The sequence below is a fragment of the Anser anser genome (genome assembly GCF_964211835.1).
Source record: "Anser anser genome assembly, chromosome: 8".
Lineage (NCBI taxonomy): Eukaryota > Metazoa > Chordata > Aves > Anseriformes > Anatidae > Anser > Anser anser.
Genome location: NC_139728.1, coordinates 619,626 through 635,574, shown reverse-complemented (window position 1 = coordinate 635,574; position 15,949 = coordinate 619,626). Strand labels below are relative to the sequence as shown.

The 15,949-nt window shown below is 51.4% G+C and overlaps 1 protein-coding gene and 1 long non-coding RNA gene across 3 annotated transcripts in view; one reads left to right on the top strand and one right to left on the bottom strand.

Moving 5' to 3' along the window:
- The window catches only part of LOC310903731, a 21,828-nt gene extending 18,070 nt beyond the window's left edge, over positions 1-3,758 (bottom strand). Inside the window, exon 1 of the long non-coding RNA XR_014587761.1 lies at positions 3,709-3,758. This is a non-coding gene — a long non-coding RNA (uncharacterized lncRNA). The remainder of the gene's footprint in view (positions 1-3,708) is intronic.
- On the top strand, positions 3,606-15,949 carry GFI1 (growth factor independent 1 transcriptional repressor). 2 transcript variants are annotated; one of them, XM_083847519.1, is made up of 7 exons: positions 3,606-3,743; positions 4,975-5,197; positions 5,403-5,609; positions 10,219-10,634; positions 10,724-10,861; positions 12,449-12,614; positions 14,591-15,949. In XM_083847519.1, exons 2-7 carry the CDS (start codon positions 5,083-5,085, stop codon positions 14,767-14,769), a joined length of 1,221 nt encoding a protein of 406 aa, XP_083703645.1. In that variant the 5' UTR covers positions 3,606-3,743; positions 4,975-5,082; the 3' UTR covers positions 14,770-15,949. The 2 variants fall into 2 exon arrangements, with proteins under 2 accessions (XP_083703645.1, XP_083703644.1); XM_083847518.1 differs by lacking the exon at positions 3,606-3,743 and adding an exon at positions 4,028-4,157.

Here is a 15,949-nt window from a genome sequence, read left to right as displayed (position 1 = left end):
AACAAACAACAACAACAATGAAACACAAGACAATAAGCAGGAAATATATTAAAAATAATTAAATATTACCAAAAGTTATTATAAAAATTAAGACACTTCCCAAGAAAATGTTCAGTGCTACAAGTTCTAGCAGCTTCTCCTAGTGAAAGTGGTCTGTGATCTCAGGTTTTATCATGTTAAAGTATGGATGTTACTCATGAGCTCCCCATAGAATCACTCTCTCCACTGCTGCTTATTCCCAATCCTGACTTCACAGAATCACAGAATCATCTAGGTTGGAAGAGACCTCCAAGATCACCGAGTCCAACCTCTGACCTAACACTAACAAGTCCTCCACTAAACCATATCACTAAGTTCAACATCTAAACGTCTCTTAAAGACCTCTAGGGATGGTGACTCAACCACTTCCCTGGGCAGCCCATTCCAATGCCTAACAACCCTTTCAGTAAAGAAGTTCTTCCTAATATCCAACCTAAAACTTCTGACTGACTTCTACAGATAAAAAAATGCTTCTTCTCCCCAACATACCAAGCAGCTAACCTGTCAAATCCAGCTCTTCAACTCCTTCCTCTCTCTACAGTCTCATCACTTCTGACCATGAAGATCTCATCTGCATCCCATCACCTTTGCTTCCTTACGCCTTCTTAGCTCGAGTGGTGATGTCAGGCAGCTGCTGTGAACAGTGCAGTAAATTACATCAAGTAGCTCTCTTCAGTCTTAAACACTGCTGTAATATAATCCCACACTAAACCCGTCCTTTCATTTATTATTAATTTGATTATTTAAACCTATCCTTTTATTGATTTCCTCTCTTTTGTCACAATGGGGTAATAACCATGTACTTATGTTGCATTAACTGTATCTTGCCAAGTTTTGATGGTTAACTTTGAATATTACACATCCTTTATCCTTTTGGGGGGAGCATTAGGGAAATTCTATTAAGTCCAGCTCCACTCCTATGACTTGTATTTCATATGAATTCCATCTCTGCCAACTCAGGATCATTGGCTTTTGGCATTTTCACACTGGGATATGGAATATTTAGTATTTTCACACAGCTCTAACAGTATCATGCGATGACCACTGCATACACTGCATACACCCTCGTAAAGATTTCCGACCTGTGGCAAATAGGTCGCACCGTAACCCAGACTAAAAGCTCGCTCTCTTTCCCCCTGCTCAGTGTGTGCGTTCTGCCCTGCGCTTCACTCATACTTCAGTCAGCGAGCTCCTCGGGGGGGGGGCGGTGCGACCTCCTGGCACAGGAGCGGGGATCGCCCTCAGGCGCTCCGCCCGGCTCGCAGCACCACTTTCCTTTCTGTCCCTTGCTCATCAGCCTCACGATCGCGTGAGGGGCGATCTGCAAAGAAAATGGAGATGGCGGGATGAGGACAGCTCACGCACTGCACCGTGAGCCCGGGCCCGCAAAGCCCTGGGGGCAGGCGAGGAGACGGCGCTGCCCCAGCTGGCGAGGTGCGCGGCGGCCGGCAGAGACCCGAGGGTCCCTGGCAGCCAGCGGCAGCCTTCGCCACCGTCCCGGAGAAGGCGAAAACGGAGCCTGGGAGCGGGGCCGGGCTGCCACCTGCCCGCCCGCAACGGCTCTCCTCAGGGCTGAGGAGGCGGCGCCCATTTCCCGCCTCGCGCCACCGCCCGCGGGCACGTGCACGCAGCGCCTGTGGCAGACCGCTCCGGCGGCGCCGGCCCTTGTGCGTGCCCAGAGCCGGCGGGGATGCAGCCAGGCCGGCACAGGGCTCCCGCGGGGCTCGGCTCGGCCCGGCGGGCGGTGGCCGCGCTCCGCTTTCCCCGTCCTCGACGGGCAGGCGGGGAGCGTTCGGGCGAGGCTTGGCCCCGCACGCTACGGGACGAAGCCGTTTTCACGCGTCTGGGTAAGCCGCGTGTACAGCTTGGTCACGGCTCCCTGGAGGGGTGCGCGTTTTCTTGTCCCGGGGCCACAACAGTTTGTGAGCGCAAGAAGTAGTGCACAGGAATGCTTTCTGCTGCTTTCATAAGGTGCAGTCAAAGGGCTGCTCGAAAAGGTAGGCGAAGGGCCATCCGCTCACGGTCCCGATGTGGAGGTTAACGAGATGGCTTTACAGAAAGTCACAGCTACGCATACACGAAACTACGTCGAGTAGTTCCAGTTATTTCTACTGATTCCATCATTTATTTTTAAAATCGACGGCGTGAATGATTTTCAGAGTTAGCGTAAGCAGCCCAGAGTGCAGCCAGGAGACCGCTGTGCACAGCTGCTGTAAGCAAAAGTGCTGTGCCCAGCACCAGGAACTTTCCGGCGTTAATAAAGGTGTTAAGGGCGACGTCTCAGGCGTGTGCTTCGACTTCCTCTGTGTCACTACCACACACAACCTTCGAAAGGTTGGAGAGGTTTTTTTTTTCTTTTTTTTTTTTCGTGGTGGTGTTTGCTTGCTCAGCTAGGTTTTGGGAAGCTAGGTTAGTGCCGTGTCCCTCACGGGCACAAAGTGACTAATTTCTCGGTGTCTGCTGGAGGAAAGCACCTGCTCCGCCAAGGCAGCGAGCTCCGGGGGCCAGCGGCTGCTTCTGCCTTGTCCCTCTGGGGTCGCTCAGTCGTTTCGGAAGGTGAAGCGGCGCTGTCCCCCAGGCCGGCTGGCTGCAGAGCCGTGCTGCAGCACCCTGCCGAGCACGGCCCCGCGGCCGCCCAGCTGCAGCCGCTGCCGCACAAAGATGCTGGCGTCGGGAACCCGCCGGGCCTGGAATACGGCGTGCGGGGGGCGGCTGGGGGTGGAGCGGGGCGAGCTCCCCTCGCCCTGCCCAGCCGGGGGGTCCCGCGGCAGCCCCCGGCCGCCCCCGCTGCCGTCCCGCCTGGCGCCGCTCCCCGCCGGCCCTCGATGGCTGGCAGGCGACAGCGGCCTCCGCAGGAGGGGGGCCGGGGGACCTCGCCTACCCCTTCCATATTTAACCATTACCTAAATCCGAGGGGAAATGAGCAAACCTCCAGGCTTGGGGCTTTAGGTATTTTCAGCGCTGTTGGGCGTATTTATCCCGAAAGAGTTTTCCACAACAAGTTATTTCTAGGCTAGGGGAGGTCTCCGGTGCCCAGGCCCTGCCTTAGCCCCGATTATGCGCGGGGGGCGTCTGCCGCCAGCCGCGGGGCCGAGCGGGGCGATGCTGCCCGCAGCCGGCTAGGCTCGGCTCCGCTCGGCGGGGCCTGGGCCGGGGTCGGGGCCGGGGCCGGCTCCTCCATCCCCTGCCCTCTGCCTGTGCCTGCGCCGAGTCAATCTGTGTTTTGAATCTGTGACTTGTTCTCGTTGCGGAAGTCGAAGGGGATCCAAGAATAGTTCAGATAGATGTGTGTAATTTCTAGAGCAGAACCCCGAGAGAAATGAAACGCCCCATTCCAGTGACACTTTGATGTCACTTCAGCGGGCCCTGTGAGGTGGAATACGGTAAGACATTTTCATTTAAGGAAAAATGAGAGAGAGAGGAGGGGGAACGGTGCTGATTTGTGAGGCTTTGGTTTTTTTTTTAAGCTTTTTTTTTTTTTTTTCAGAAGCTCCTAACGCTCAGGAAGTGGAATTTGTGGTTTAGGGGGCCGAGCTCTGAAGGAGTTGAGAGAGACAGAAAAAAAAAAACAACACACCAAAAACCAACCCAACTCAAGCACCATCGCTCCTTAAAGGGAGGCTAAATTTAAAGTCACCCAAACGAGCAGGCTGCGGCGCAAACCCCCACCTGTGCAGCCCGGCTCCCGTCGCCCCTCCAGATGGGTAAGCGCTCCTGATTCCCTCGCCGGGTGGCAGCGCCCCCTCTGCCCAGCTCGCCCCCGGCCCTCGGCCTCGCCTGAGCGGCTCGGGGAGGCTCCGGGCTCGCGCCCCCACAGCGGCAGCCGTTGGCGGGCGCGGGCCCCGCGCGCTGCCCTCAGGCCAACGGCCGCCGGGAGGGGGGCGGCGGGCTCCGTCGGGCAGGTGGGCCTGGGCCTCGCCTTCCCACGGGCCCCGGCCTTGAGCTCTCGGAGGGAGGAGAGCCGCGACGGCGCGGCAGCACGCGGCGGAGCGGCCCCGCCGCACCGAGCCCCTCCCCGATCCCCCCGGTGGCTGCCGTTGGTGCCGGGGGGGCGCGGCGTGCCGGGGCCGCTTTGATCTCTCGCCCCCCGCCCCGCTCAAGGATGAACGGCGGCGCAGGTGGGTCCGGGCAGCGCCGCTCCCACCCGCTCGCCCGGCGCCGTGCCCGGGGGCGGTGCCTCCCAGCCCTGCCCCCGTCGGCTGCCGGGGGCCGGCGCGGGTTCCCTCGTGCGGGGCAGCTCCGGGGTGGGGGGGACCGGCCCCTTCCCTTTGCTCTCTCGCAGCTCGAGGAGCTGAGTAAAGACCTGCGAGTTCTCGGGAAGCGCCCGACGGACGCGACCTACCGCGGCTCTTTGCCAAGGCCGAAGCGCTGGCCGGTTCGGTTCGCCCCGCAGAAGCCGGCTGAGGCGGCCCCGCTCCCGTCCCCCCGGCTCCCGGCGGGGCCCCCCCCGGCGTTTCCCACCTCGCCCCCCGGCCACGTCTCTGAGTGCCCGCAGCTGCGAGGCGTCGCGCCGCTGGCAGCCGCGGGCCTCGGGTCCCATTCCGCTTTGTTCGTTTTCATGTTATTGCGCTCGGCGCCGGGGGCTGAATCAGTCCCTCCGACGGCGGGGAGCGCCGCAGCCGTCGGGGTTGGCGGCGGTTTTGTACCAACCCTCCCGGCCCGGGTCCTGCCGGTTGCGGCGGCCGCCCCGCGCTGCTTGGCCCCTCGGGGGCTGCTGGGGACGGACGGGGCGGCCCGGGGAGGGCGTGCGGCCGGCGCCGCTCCTGCTTTAGCCGCTGGGACGGCCGCCGGTGCTCCCGCTGAAGCTCGGGAGAGGCCCCTCGGCGGGGGGGGCGGGGGCGGCGGCCGCAGCCACCTGCGCGCCGCCACCTGCGCGCCGCCCCCAGGCGAGCGGCGCCCCCGGCCCTCAGCGGCGGGCTCGGCGCCTCCCCGCAGGTCGCCTCCCCGCCGCCGCCGCCCCGCGGGACGCTCGGGGGTGACGCTCGACGCCGCCGCCGTGCCCGGCCGCTCGGAGACGGAGCGCGGCCGCGCCAGCACCCCACCATGCCGAGGTCCTTCCTGGTGAAGAGCAAGAAGGCGCACAGCTACCACCAGCCCCGCTCCGCCGACGAGGACTACAGCCTGCGGCTGGAGACGGTGCTGGCCCAGATCTGCGCAGGTAGGGGCTCCCTCGGCGGCACCCCGCTGCCGGCCGCCGCAGCCCCCCGCAGGGGCCGGTGCGGGCGTCTCGCTTTGCAGAGCCCGGCGGGGAGCCTCGGGGGCAGCGGGGCCGCCGCGGGAGGCGGAGGGGCTCAGGGCGGGGAAGGGAGGCGGCGGCCGGTTTGCCCCGCGCTGAGCAGCCCCTCGCCACCACTTCCCCGCAGACAGCAAGATCCCCGAGGGCACTGGGCTGTGCCGCACGGTCCTGCCCGACCCGGAGCCGTCCCAGCACCGCTTCTCCCCGGAGTCCCACCTTACCGAGGCTGCCGATGGCACCTCCGAGTCAGTGCCCAGCTGCGAGGGCAGTGTCTGCGACAGGGTGTCCGAATTCGAGGACTTCTGGAGGCCGCCCTCGCCCTCCGTCTCGCCAGGTAGGAGCGGGGCGACCAGCGCTCGGCGTGGGGCCGGCTGCGTGCCGGTGCCGTGGGGCAGTGCCGCGGGTGGCTGGGCGCCGCTGTCGAAAACGAGTGGAAGGGACAGATTTGCCTTTCCCGCTCCTTTTAGTGTCCTCTCTCTTTCGGGGTGCTTTTCCAGCCCGTCTCCCACTGCTAAGGGAGTCGCAGGTTACGGTCAGGCTGTACGATAGTCGTGATACCACAGGGCATTGTTTTCTTTTTGTTGTTGTTTGTTTCTGATTAATTGGTAAAGGCAAGCCGGTTATGTTTGAAAAGTCCCGGCATTTTTCTACAGGGCCCTGCTACCCTGGTGCTTAGCGGATAAATAGTTTTTAAGACAGTAAATGTTTGTATGTGGCTATTTGTATACCTGTAGTAAACAGTGTTGGCTTTGTATTCCTGCTAGACGTTTTCCCATACTCTCTTTGAGTTTTTTTCTTGTCTCTTGTCTATAAAAAGGATCTCTCCCTCTCTCTCTTTCTCTTCTCTCTTTTTTTTTTCCTCTATAAAAACACATTCGTAAAAACCAGATGAAAATAATGGCAGTCAGATTTAAACACCCCAAATCCAGGAAACTCACACTTATGGCTGCAGCGCTTGTCTCTAGCTCCCTCATCCTGCCTTTGATGTGGTTGGAGCAGTGGGAGATGCTGTCCCCAACCTGGCGTGAATACTTATCTCGTTTAAAAATAAAACGTTGACATTTTATAACAAAAATATGTATATATAAACCCCACATTTTTATTGCTTTGGTTAAAAATTGATATCTGAAAAAAGAACAATTTCTATCTTAGCAAAGGAAAAACTGTCTCAGCTTTACAAAATGACAGCAGATGCCAGCAAACGAATACTTTGTCCTGTTTCCCCACTGATTTTCCTGCTTCATCTGTATAGCGTCCTTGCATATCGATGGCTGATTGTAATGATGGGGAGTTGCAGTTTTAAAGCCCCTGCCCCTTTTAAAAGTTTTAAAGCCCTTTGAGGGGACATTCAAAATGTTCATGAGTACAGTATTGTTACAGCCAGCCGCGGAATGGTTTCAGTTTGTGCAAATGACAAACTGGACCAAAAGCAGGAATGCAACAGCCTGTCTTTTGCTAATATTTCTTCACAAAGCATAACAATGTGTAATTTTTATTCTAACAAATTGGTCCCACTCCTCATTCCCCAAATAATTATGATTCCTTGATAGGAAACAGACCGTTCTCACAAGATGTCTAAAAGACAGACATAAAATGGAGCAGCTGTTTCCCAGGGCTGCTCTGCCTTTGCCTCCTCCTCAATGATTTCTTCCTGTGCTGTGGGATTCATTAGCTCCCTGCCGCCCGTCCAGTTACCTGGGAAAGGTACCTCTACAAAATGCATCCCCAGATCAAGATTTTTCAGAGGAGAGGCTCAGTCTCAGACTGTATGATCGCATTCACAGGGGACAAGTGAAGGTACAGGACTCCCAGTCCTGGCGTGAAAAGCCTTCATTAAAGGAACCTCAGTATGTTGGGAGAGGTGCTGTTATGTTAAGGATTGAGGCAGCGGCAGCAGGATTAGATAGGCGGGCTTCCTCCCTCTGCTCCCCCTGAATCCCTGCCCTGGTCACATTCAGTCCGAAGCTAGAATTTGTGCCTAGGTCGCTTCTGCAGGATGTGCTGGTGAGATTCTGGATTTTTTTGATTGTGTTTGCCTGGGTGGGGCACAGTTTCTGTGCTTCCACAGGCAGGTCAGATGTGAAATGATGTTTCTAAATCACGCTTAGGGCAGGTGCAGTGAGCAGTACTGTCACCCCCTCACCCCAGCAGTGAACATGGATGCAGGCTGCACTTCGATGTGCAGTGAAAGCCTGATTTCAGGTCTGTCTTTGCGTGCAGTGCTGCTGATCCAAGTGAGCAGACAGAGGCACAACACAGTACCTTTACAGTGTTGTTGGCATTCTACATACATTGTCTCCATCAGTGCAAATCACTGTATTATTTAACCTCGCTTTCTCTGTGTGTCTGTAATCACGTTTGCATATGCAGAAAGTGCCTGATAACTCTGTGCAGCAGTATATTGGTATTGTCTGATGAGCCAATTGATGTTAGAGTCTTGGAGGGAACAATTTACTGGGTATAACAGCATTGTCATTCCATTGTCATTGTGGTATTTTTTGGTCTGTGGAGGTGGACCTTTGAATCTTTCTTTTTGTGTGTATCAATCAGTTCCCAGCCGTTTCAGGTTGAGTTTGCCTTGCCTTCAAAAAAGGAACATTGATGTTTCTTCTCCCAGTGGCTGCACAGAATTGCTAGGAAGAGGAGGGAGAGTCTGTCAGTCCCTCCCTGATCACCCTGTGGAGGGCTAAGTGCTGTGAAGCAGAGGAGAGGCAGACACAGCAATGTCTTTTGCCTTGCAGTGTAGCAGAGCAGGGTTTGACGCTGGATGTGGGGCTTGGGTGGCTTAAGCTTGCCCTTGGGAAGTGTAGCGTGAGTGGCTCCCTTGCACTTGTGCTTGCGAGATCTCCAAAGCGTGTGAGGTGATGGAAGGAACATTGCACGCAAACTGATCTGCGGTGCAACGTTTACATGTCCAGTGTTGCCAATTCCGAGGGCTCAAAAATCAGGTCAGCCTTCCCTCCCCTCTCTCTCAACAGACTGGCATAGAGATCAAGATTGTAAGTAATACCTTATGGATATTCGATTCTGGTGTTGAAATACTGAGGGTCTACGTTTTCGTGCTTTTCTTTACAGTCTGTACTAGTAGTTGACTTCAAGGGGAAAAAATTAGTTACAACAAGAACAAGCAAACAAAAGGAAAGCTGAGGGCCTGATGAAATCATGCAGTTTCAAGAGCTGGGGCTTTAAGATAGTTTTGAATCTTGTGATAAAATCGTGAGAGATGGCAACACTGAAACTGGTTGCAAAGACACAAAGATAGATGATGTGATGCTGACCACAACTTTGCAGTCAGTGCAGAACAGGAAAAATCATGCTCAGCACCATGTCAGCTAATTTGATTTCATCTGTCTGTTCAAATGTCCCAGTTGGTATGCGTGCATATCTTTCCATCCGAAAGACTAGTAATTTCAATGGCAGAACTTGAGGCCGTTAACATATGAAACTATATAAAAGAAGGAAAACAGGCCAATCAAAACTCGATTTTTGCCTTATTTTCACTCCCTTCTGTAACCCTCAGTGACCATCAGCCTACCTAAATGGGTAGGCTAACACACCGTGCCTCTCTTCCCTATCCCACCCCGGCTTATCTTGATTTGCTGAAGGCTGTTAAAGCCGTGGGATCTGCCAAGCTGACAGGAATGACAAAAGTCAAGCAATTGTGAGTGTGCACGTTTTTGCTTAGGGGAAATTGTTCTGGTAGCCCAATTGGGATGCCAATATCTCTGTGAAGGCATCAGCACTTGAACAGTTAATTTGTTCATCTTTTCCTTGTTTCGCTAACACATTTGTCCAGTGGAAACATTTGACTCTCCCAGCGCTGCTGACTCTTGTAATGAAGAGTGAAAGCAGAGCACCTCGGGCGTTAATCACCATCTCTGGCAGACACAGTTGGGGTCTGGTACCCGTGTTCCCTGCCCAACTGTGCTTTCCTCTGTGCAAGGCACCCTGAGCATTTGTGCTGTCAAGACACTGATCTCAGAGGCTGTGTTCCTGCCATTGCATCAGTCTCTGCTAAAGCCCCCACCAAGTGTGATTCATCTTGTGCCTACTGTCTTGGTCAGATGTTGTTGCCAAAGGTGAGGCTGTTACAGCCAGCTGAAGCCATCTGAGCTTGTCCTGGTGGAAGATAGCTTTGATTATGGCTGATAGGAAAATCTCTTTGTCTCTTCAATTTTTAATGCAGTCTATACCAGTGATTTTCATAATGTGTTTATGAACTCAGTGTTTTGGGTGGACTCAGTTTCTTTACTCAGAGGAATCTGAAACAACCATGATTTTATTTCAGATTTCTTTTTCTTTTTCCTTTTTTTTGGAAAAAGTGAGACATCAAATTCAAGCATCTCAGAAAGAAGCTGTTCTTTGTTTCGATTATGCTGTAGTTAGTACAGTTGCAGGCAGTTGTTACATGAAGTTGAGAGACTAGATTTGGACATGAAATTGCACAAGAAACAATTTTTAGTTCTGTTGAACAGGTAAATCTTAGCACGCTTGCTTCTTTTGATACCTCTATAATGTCATTTTTATAACATGGGTGGGTGCGATCTACATCAGAACTTACATATTTGGACTGTCAGCTGCGGTGCTCAGCCTGGGATATAATACATACACTTTTCTGAGGAGATGCAGATAAAACCAAAGGAAGTTGAAGACCGAGTTGTTTAGTATCTCAACAGTCAGATCAGTGTCTATGCACCTGGGCACCCAAAGATGGAGGCAGACAAAACTGGTGGTTGCTTTAAATAATTTGGCTTTGGGCAGCAGGTGAGGAGTTAGCACTGGAAGCAATATAAAATGCCCTCCCACGGGGGGTGAAAGGCCAGCTCTAATGTGCAGTACAGGGGTCTGGCTCTGCCACAAGCCTGGGTGCTGAGCCAATTCTGCTCCACAACAGAGACTGGACTGTGAAATGCACTAATTCCCATGCCCTTGTGTTTCCACAGCCTCGGAGCAATCTGTGTGTCCATCCCTGGATGAAGCACCCCCCTTCTCAGTGCCCTTCAAACCGTATGCGTGGAGCAGCCTGGGGGGCTCTGAGCTGAGGCACCTCGTGCAAAGCTACAGGCCCTGCCCGACACTGGAGCGAACCTCAGCCTTGGGGCTCTTCTGCGAGCGCAGCTCCGAGCCTGCCCTCTATGGTGCGGAATGTAGCTCTTCCCTCGGACTTTACGGTGACTTCGGCTCCCCAGGCCCAGGGCTGTTTGAGCGGCCTCCAGCAGCAGCACCCGGACTCTATGCTGAGGCGCAGCCTGGGCTGCAGCAGGAGAAGGTGCCTGGCGGCATCAAAGTGGAGTCAGACCTCTTGTGCCGCCCATTGCTCATCAGCACTGGCTCTTACAAGTGTGTCAAGTGCAGCAAGGTAGGGACTTTTTTCTCCCACTCCGGCTTGACTCTTTTCCAGCCCCTTCTCCCTGGCTAGCCTGACCCTGTACACTCTCTCCCCTTCAGGTCTTCTCCACGCCGCATGGCCTTGAGGTACATGTGCGCCGCTCACACAGTGGCACAAGGCCCTTTGCCTGTGACATGTGTGGCAAGACCTTCGGCCATGCAGTCAGCCTGGAGCAGCACAAGGCCGTGCACTCACAGGTGAGAGCGGGGCGGGCAGCCAGGATGAAAGTTGGAGGGCCAGGGCCAGCTGCTTGCTTCAGCCAGCACTGGGCAGGGCACGAAGGCAATCACAGGCCAGTAGGTGGGCGTTGAAGCTGAGGAGAGGAAGAAAGCGTGGTAGGGCTGCAGCGGAGAGTTGTGGGTGAAGAGTATGGTGGCAGGCAGAGTAAAGGGTGGTCAGCTAGGGAGCAAAAGAAGAGTAGGAACAAATCAACAAATTAAAGAACACAGACTTTGTTTCCATTCCCCTGACTTCATATGTGTGTAATAAGCAAAGGTCTCTTTTGGCAATCCAGAAGTAAAAGATAATAAATAATAAATTTTTACTCTCTGAGCTGTAAACTGTAATGAGGGTGTGTACTTTTTTAACAGCTAAAGCAAGTCACCGTGCTTTCTTTTGACACAGCTCTCCTCATTCTTTCTCCTCCCTGTCCCCCAAATAAGTGAATCTTCCTTTGTTTGCAGTCATTGTGTCTGTGGAGGGAACATCTGAGCGACCAGTCAGGTATAGAGCACAGACTTCACCCGTCTCGACACCCTCTGAGTCACACACCAAAAGAATATGGTAGTTAATTTTGGTAGGAGGATTTGTAACATTTTCCACCTGCTGATACTGTGCCATATTTCCCCTTCACCCACTCACTTAACCTGGCAAATCTTCCTTCCTCAGATTGGGTTTGGGAGGATAGAGTTACAGCAGTGTTTGTTTGCTAACTGTCTTATTTACAGTTGCATGAGTGTGCAACAGCAGAGCACACAATGAAGGGAAATATCACCCATTAAATAATGTTGAAAAGAGCAGCACTGCATATTAAGTCCATGGAGGGGAGAACATTTCAGGGAGAGTGAATAAAAAGCCAAATATAATAAGGTGACTGTATGAAAGCATATCAGGAAGAGGGAGATAAAGGGTGGGAGAAAGAGATGGTGGAAGAAAGTGATAGAAATGCATGTGTGAGGGAAAGGAGAGAAAGACAGGAGTCTTAATGCATTTAGTTTGATTTGTTAAAGTAGTAAGCCAGAAAGCTCTTTTCCCCAGGTGCTCTAGGTACCTTTCACTTGAATTATAATGGAAATAGAAATATGCAGTTAGTTGTTATGCTTACAGCAGAAATCAGCCTGCCATGGAGATTTCCCAGGAGAGCCACGCAGACCTTGGCACCCACTCTCCTGTGTAGAGTGGAGAGGTGGCCTTCGAACAGATCTGCTGCTGTTGGTCTTCCCAGCAGAGCGATCATGTCTCAGGCCCACGTTGAAATGTGCTGGCGGACTCTGTCCAGCTGGGGCTGCTCCCACCTGGCCATTCCTGACAGCAGGAAGAGCTATTCAATTAAATTTTTGTGAAAAGTGGTGCAGAGCACTGGGAGAGGATACACTTAATCTTTTTTACCGTGTGGTGCTGTCATGCCAGTTTTAGCATCTCCTCAGGCCAGTCCTGTTCTCTGGAGAAGTGGAAGTGCTTGCTAAGGCAGGAGGGGCAACACTGATGTGCTGCTGGCCAGTTTGTTACTGGTGGGTTCTCTGGCATGGTGTAACGTGGGCATGTTTGGGCTCCTCTTTCTGCAGGAACGCAGCTTTGATTGTAAGATCTGTGGCAAGAGTTTTAAGAGATCTTCTACTCTGTCCACTCACCTGCTCATTCACTCAGACACACGGCCCTATCCCTGCCAGTATTGTGGGAAGAGGTTCCACCAGAAATCTGATATGAAGAAACACACCTTCATTCACACAGGTAAGCCCTGCAGGTGCTGCTGTTCAGCCCCAGCTGTAGGTGCAGGTCTCTGAAGAGGTTTCTCTGCAGCAGCCTGTTCCTCCTTAGCTGGGACAGCACGTGCACCTCCCCATGCTTCTCACTGCCCTGCTGCGGTTCACACTATCTGAGTTCTACTTGTGCAAATGAGGGTGATTTGAATGTGGTTTCATGAACAGCAGCTGCAAAATAACCAAAATCCTCGCAATCCAATCAGTGTTCCCTTAATAGGATGCACCAATGTTTATTCAAAGTGCTTTTGTGTAAGATGATTTGTAGAGTATTATATTCATGTGGCCTTGATTTACAGCTGAGGTCCCTGGAAAATGATAAGGGAATTTGCAGCATCCCTTTTTACAGGATCTACCAATTTATAATAGGAACAAGAGGAGTCTCCTCCTCTAGGTCAAACACTAAACTGGCAGTCCCAGGATCCAACTCTTAGACTAAATATTTGTTCAGAGATTGATTGTCTGCACTTCCACCCGGACTTTCTGAGAAATGGCTGCAGTCTGATACAGAATGCAAGGAGAGGTGCAGAGTTCTCAAGTTTCACTGTTAGTAATAAACATGGAAACGAATAAAGTGCAGGTGAATCACCAAAGGCAATTGTTTTAAAAGTATTGTTCAGTGAGAAGGTAGGTTTATCAGAATTCTTTAAAAGTAAATCTTGCCTTTCAGACCCTCACTGATCACTTGAAGTAGAGGGAAGTGAGTGATATGTGAGATACAGAAACATTTGTAGGCATAAAATAGTAGCTGTACTGGCCTAACCCAAAGTTTAGATGACCAAAATCCTGTTTCCTGAGAGTGGAATATCAGCAGGTATCAAGGGTGAAGTATAAAAATGGCAAATATGTAGAAAGATGGCATTATATATAGTGCTGCCTGCTTGTGTTTTTTTCTAGATCACAAGCAGTGAAAAATAATTATTACTTAAAAAGATTCTCTACCAGGTGTCTGCTGGATGAAAGTGAACTGATTGTGAAGAAAAGCAAAAAGTATTTCCGTAGTAACTTTTTCAAATGAGGCTTGATTAAGTGGAATTTCAGCCAAATTTTGAATTGGCCAAAAATGTTATTTGTATTATTATTCTGAGATCAGAAACTGTCCCTGGGCTTTCAAATTGCTGATATAAAACCAGCTCCTTAATAGAATCAGGAATCACTTTCATATGCAACATACACTTGTGAACTGAGCCTCCAGCACATTTTACACATTTTTTTTTTTCTAAGAATCTAATTTTCAAATGTACAAAGAGTGCTAGTTGCTCCTGCTGAAGTTAGTAAGCTCTGCAGGTGCAAAGTCACTCTGAAAATCAGGCTTGGTTTTGTGGTTGGGGTTCCCTTTTATCCGTTATTTGATAATAAACACTACGAAAACACACTGAGATCCTGCTCGCTTGGAGGCCAGCGGAGTTGTTCCACAGACCCCTCTGTGGGAGTAGTTCAGAGGATGAATTTATTCTCATTACCATTGTTTGCCTGCAGGAGAACTTCAGGGCTTGCTGAAGGTGACTGCTAGCATTTCAGGCTGGGAACTAGAGAGAGAGAGAAGAGCAGATCTTTGGGTGAACCCTGTCCCTCAGGGTTTACTCAATGGCCCTTGTATTCCCTTGGGGACAGGCCCCAGCTCATTGGTTTGGCTTAACAACCTCCATCTATTCCACTTGCATCCATGTTGATGCTATAATAATTGATACCAGGTAGTCATCGTGAGCTGGGGTCTTTCCAGGAATTCCTGATGTTTCTAGGCCACAAAGCCAGTTGTGCCAAAGCCCCAGCTAATGCTTTGGGGCTCACAGTTGCATGATTTAAGGAGGAATGAGTTTTTTTGGTAATCACACAGGAATCGCTTTGATTAGCTCTAAGGCCCAGAGTGCATTTCCTGTTTGCTCTGACCCTGTGTAAGCAGCATGTTGTCTCTTTCACACACTCTCTACTGCCTTCTGCTTGCAGGTGAGAAACCTCACAAGTGTCAGGTGTGTGGAAAAGCCTTTAGTCAGAGCTCCAACCTCATCACCCACAGTCGGAAGCACACAGGCTTCAAGCCCTTTGGCTGTGATCTGTGTGGCAAAGGCTTCCAAAGAAAGGTGGATTTACGGAGACACCGGGAGACACAGCATGGCCTGAAATGAGCCCTGCAATAATGGAAAGCACCTACAACACTATGAGAACAGACTCCTTCGGATTCCCCACTGGACCTGAACCTTGTCTGCAGCACAAACCCTGGCATTACCTTTCTGACCAGGAGCTTGGAGACGAAAGAGGACAGGGACATGGCACTGGCAGCTCAACCTGCATGACTGAGAGTGGAAATCAAAGGCTGAGGTTTCTCTCTTTTCCCCTCTCTTTTTCTGAAATAACACAGGAAAATAAGCCTTTAGATATGAAGCCTGATTCTCCAAAGACGGATAAGCTACCAAATATCTGTAAGCAGGAAAGTATTTCTCCCATGGCCAAGATGAAAACCCTGATATTTTCAATAGCTTGAATTACCATGCAGGAAAACATGGGTATAACAGTGTTTACATGGTAATCACAGAGCAGTCAGTAAATGGCGTAGGGAGTGCTTGCCTTCATTGAGTTTCAGTGCTGAATAGCTTCACTCTTGGTTTCCTGTCAGGAAAGCCTGGAGGATCTGAACTGAAGTGTGCAGTTTGACATCTGGTTGTTTTTTAAGCTAAGGCACTAGCTTGGGCCTGATCCTGCTCTTAGTTATTCTGGTGTAAATCAGGAGTTGCACTGACAGTTAGGAGGAGGCCCTTTTTATTCCTCCCAAAGCTGTCTCTGTGCCTAAGCAAGGCCTGGCTGTGTGAGTGTGTGTTTGAGGTATGGGGGTTACGTCTTGCTACATCCACTGGGGAAAAGGAAGTTTGTGAAAGACAACTGGAAAAACCAAAGCACAGAGTTATGCCTTATAACTGGAAATCTACCCAGCAACAGATCTTGACTAAGAGAGCAGGAGCGTAGGTGAGGCACAGACTTTCTGTCCAGAGCAATTGTTGGCCTCTGCACTCTGGGCTTGTTACAAGTAACTGGAAAATAGCTACTCAATAGCATCATTTGTATATTTTGTTTTTTTGTTGTTTTTTAGTTTTTAAAGGGAAACTCACCTGAGGTGGGCAGGAATCATGATAAAAGTATAATTGACTGAATTTGCCTTAAATGACCCTGCATGTACCTCAGTTAAAAAAGCTGTTTTTACTTTATTGCCAGGTTTGTAAATGTCTTTATTTAGGTTTTATGGAGTGTCTTATGTTTATTAGTACATATTTATTGGAACAATGTTTTAAATTAATAAAGTATTGAGGATCA

Bases quoted from the DNA above. Each gene is read 5' to 3' on its own strand.
- GFI1 (XM_083847519.1), top strand. From the start codon at position 5,083: ATGCCGAGGTCCTTCCTGGTGAAGAGCAAGAAGGCGCACAGCTACCAC. The intron at 10,635-10,723 runs GTAGGGACTTTT...TCTCCCCTTCAG, and splicing joins AGTGTGTCAAGTGCAGCAAG to GTCTTCTCCACGCCGCATGG. The intron at 10,862-12,448 runs GTGAGAGCGGGG...CTCTTTCTGCAG, and splicing joins ACAAGGCCGTGCACTCACAG to GAACGCAGCTTTGATTGTAA.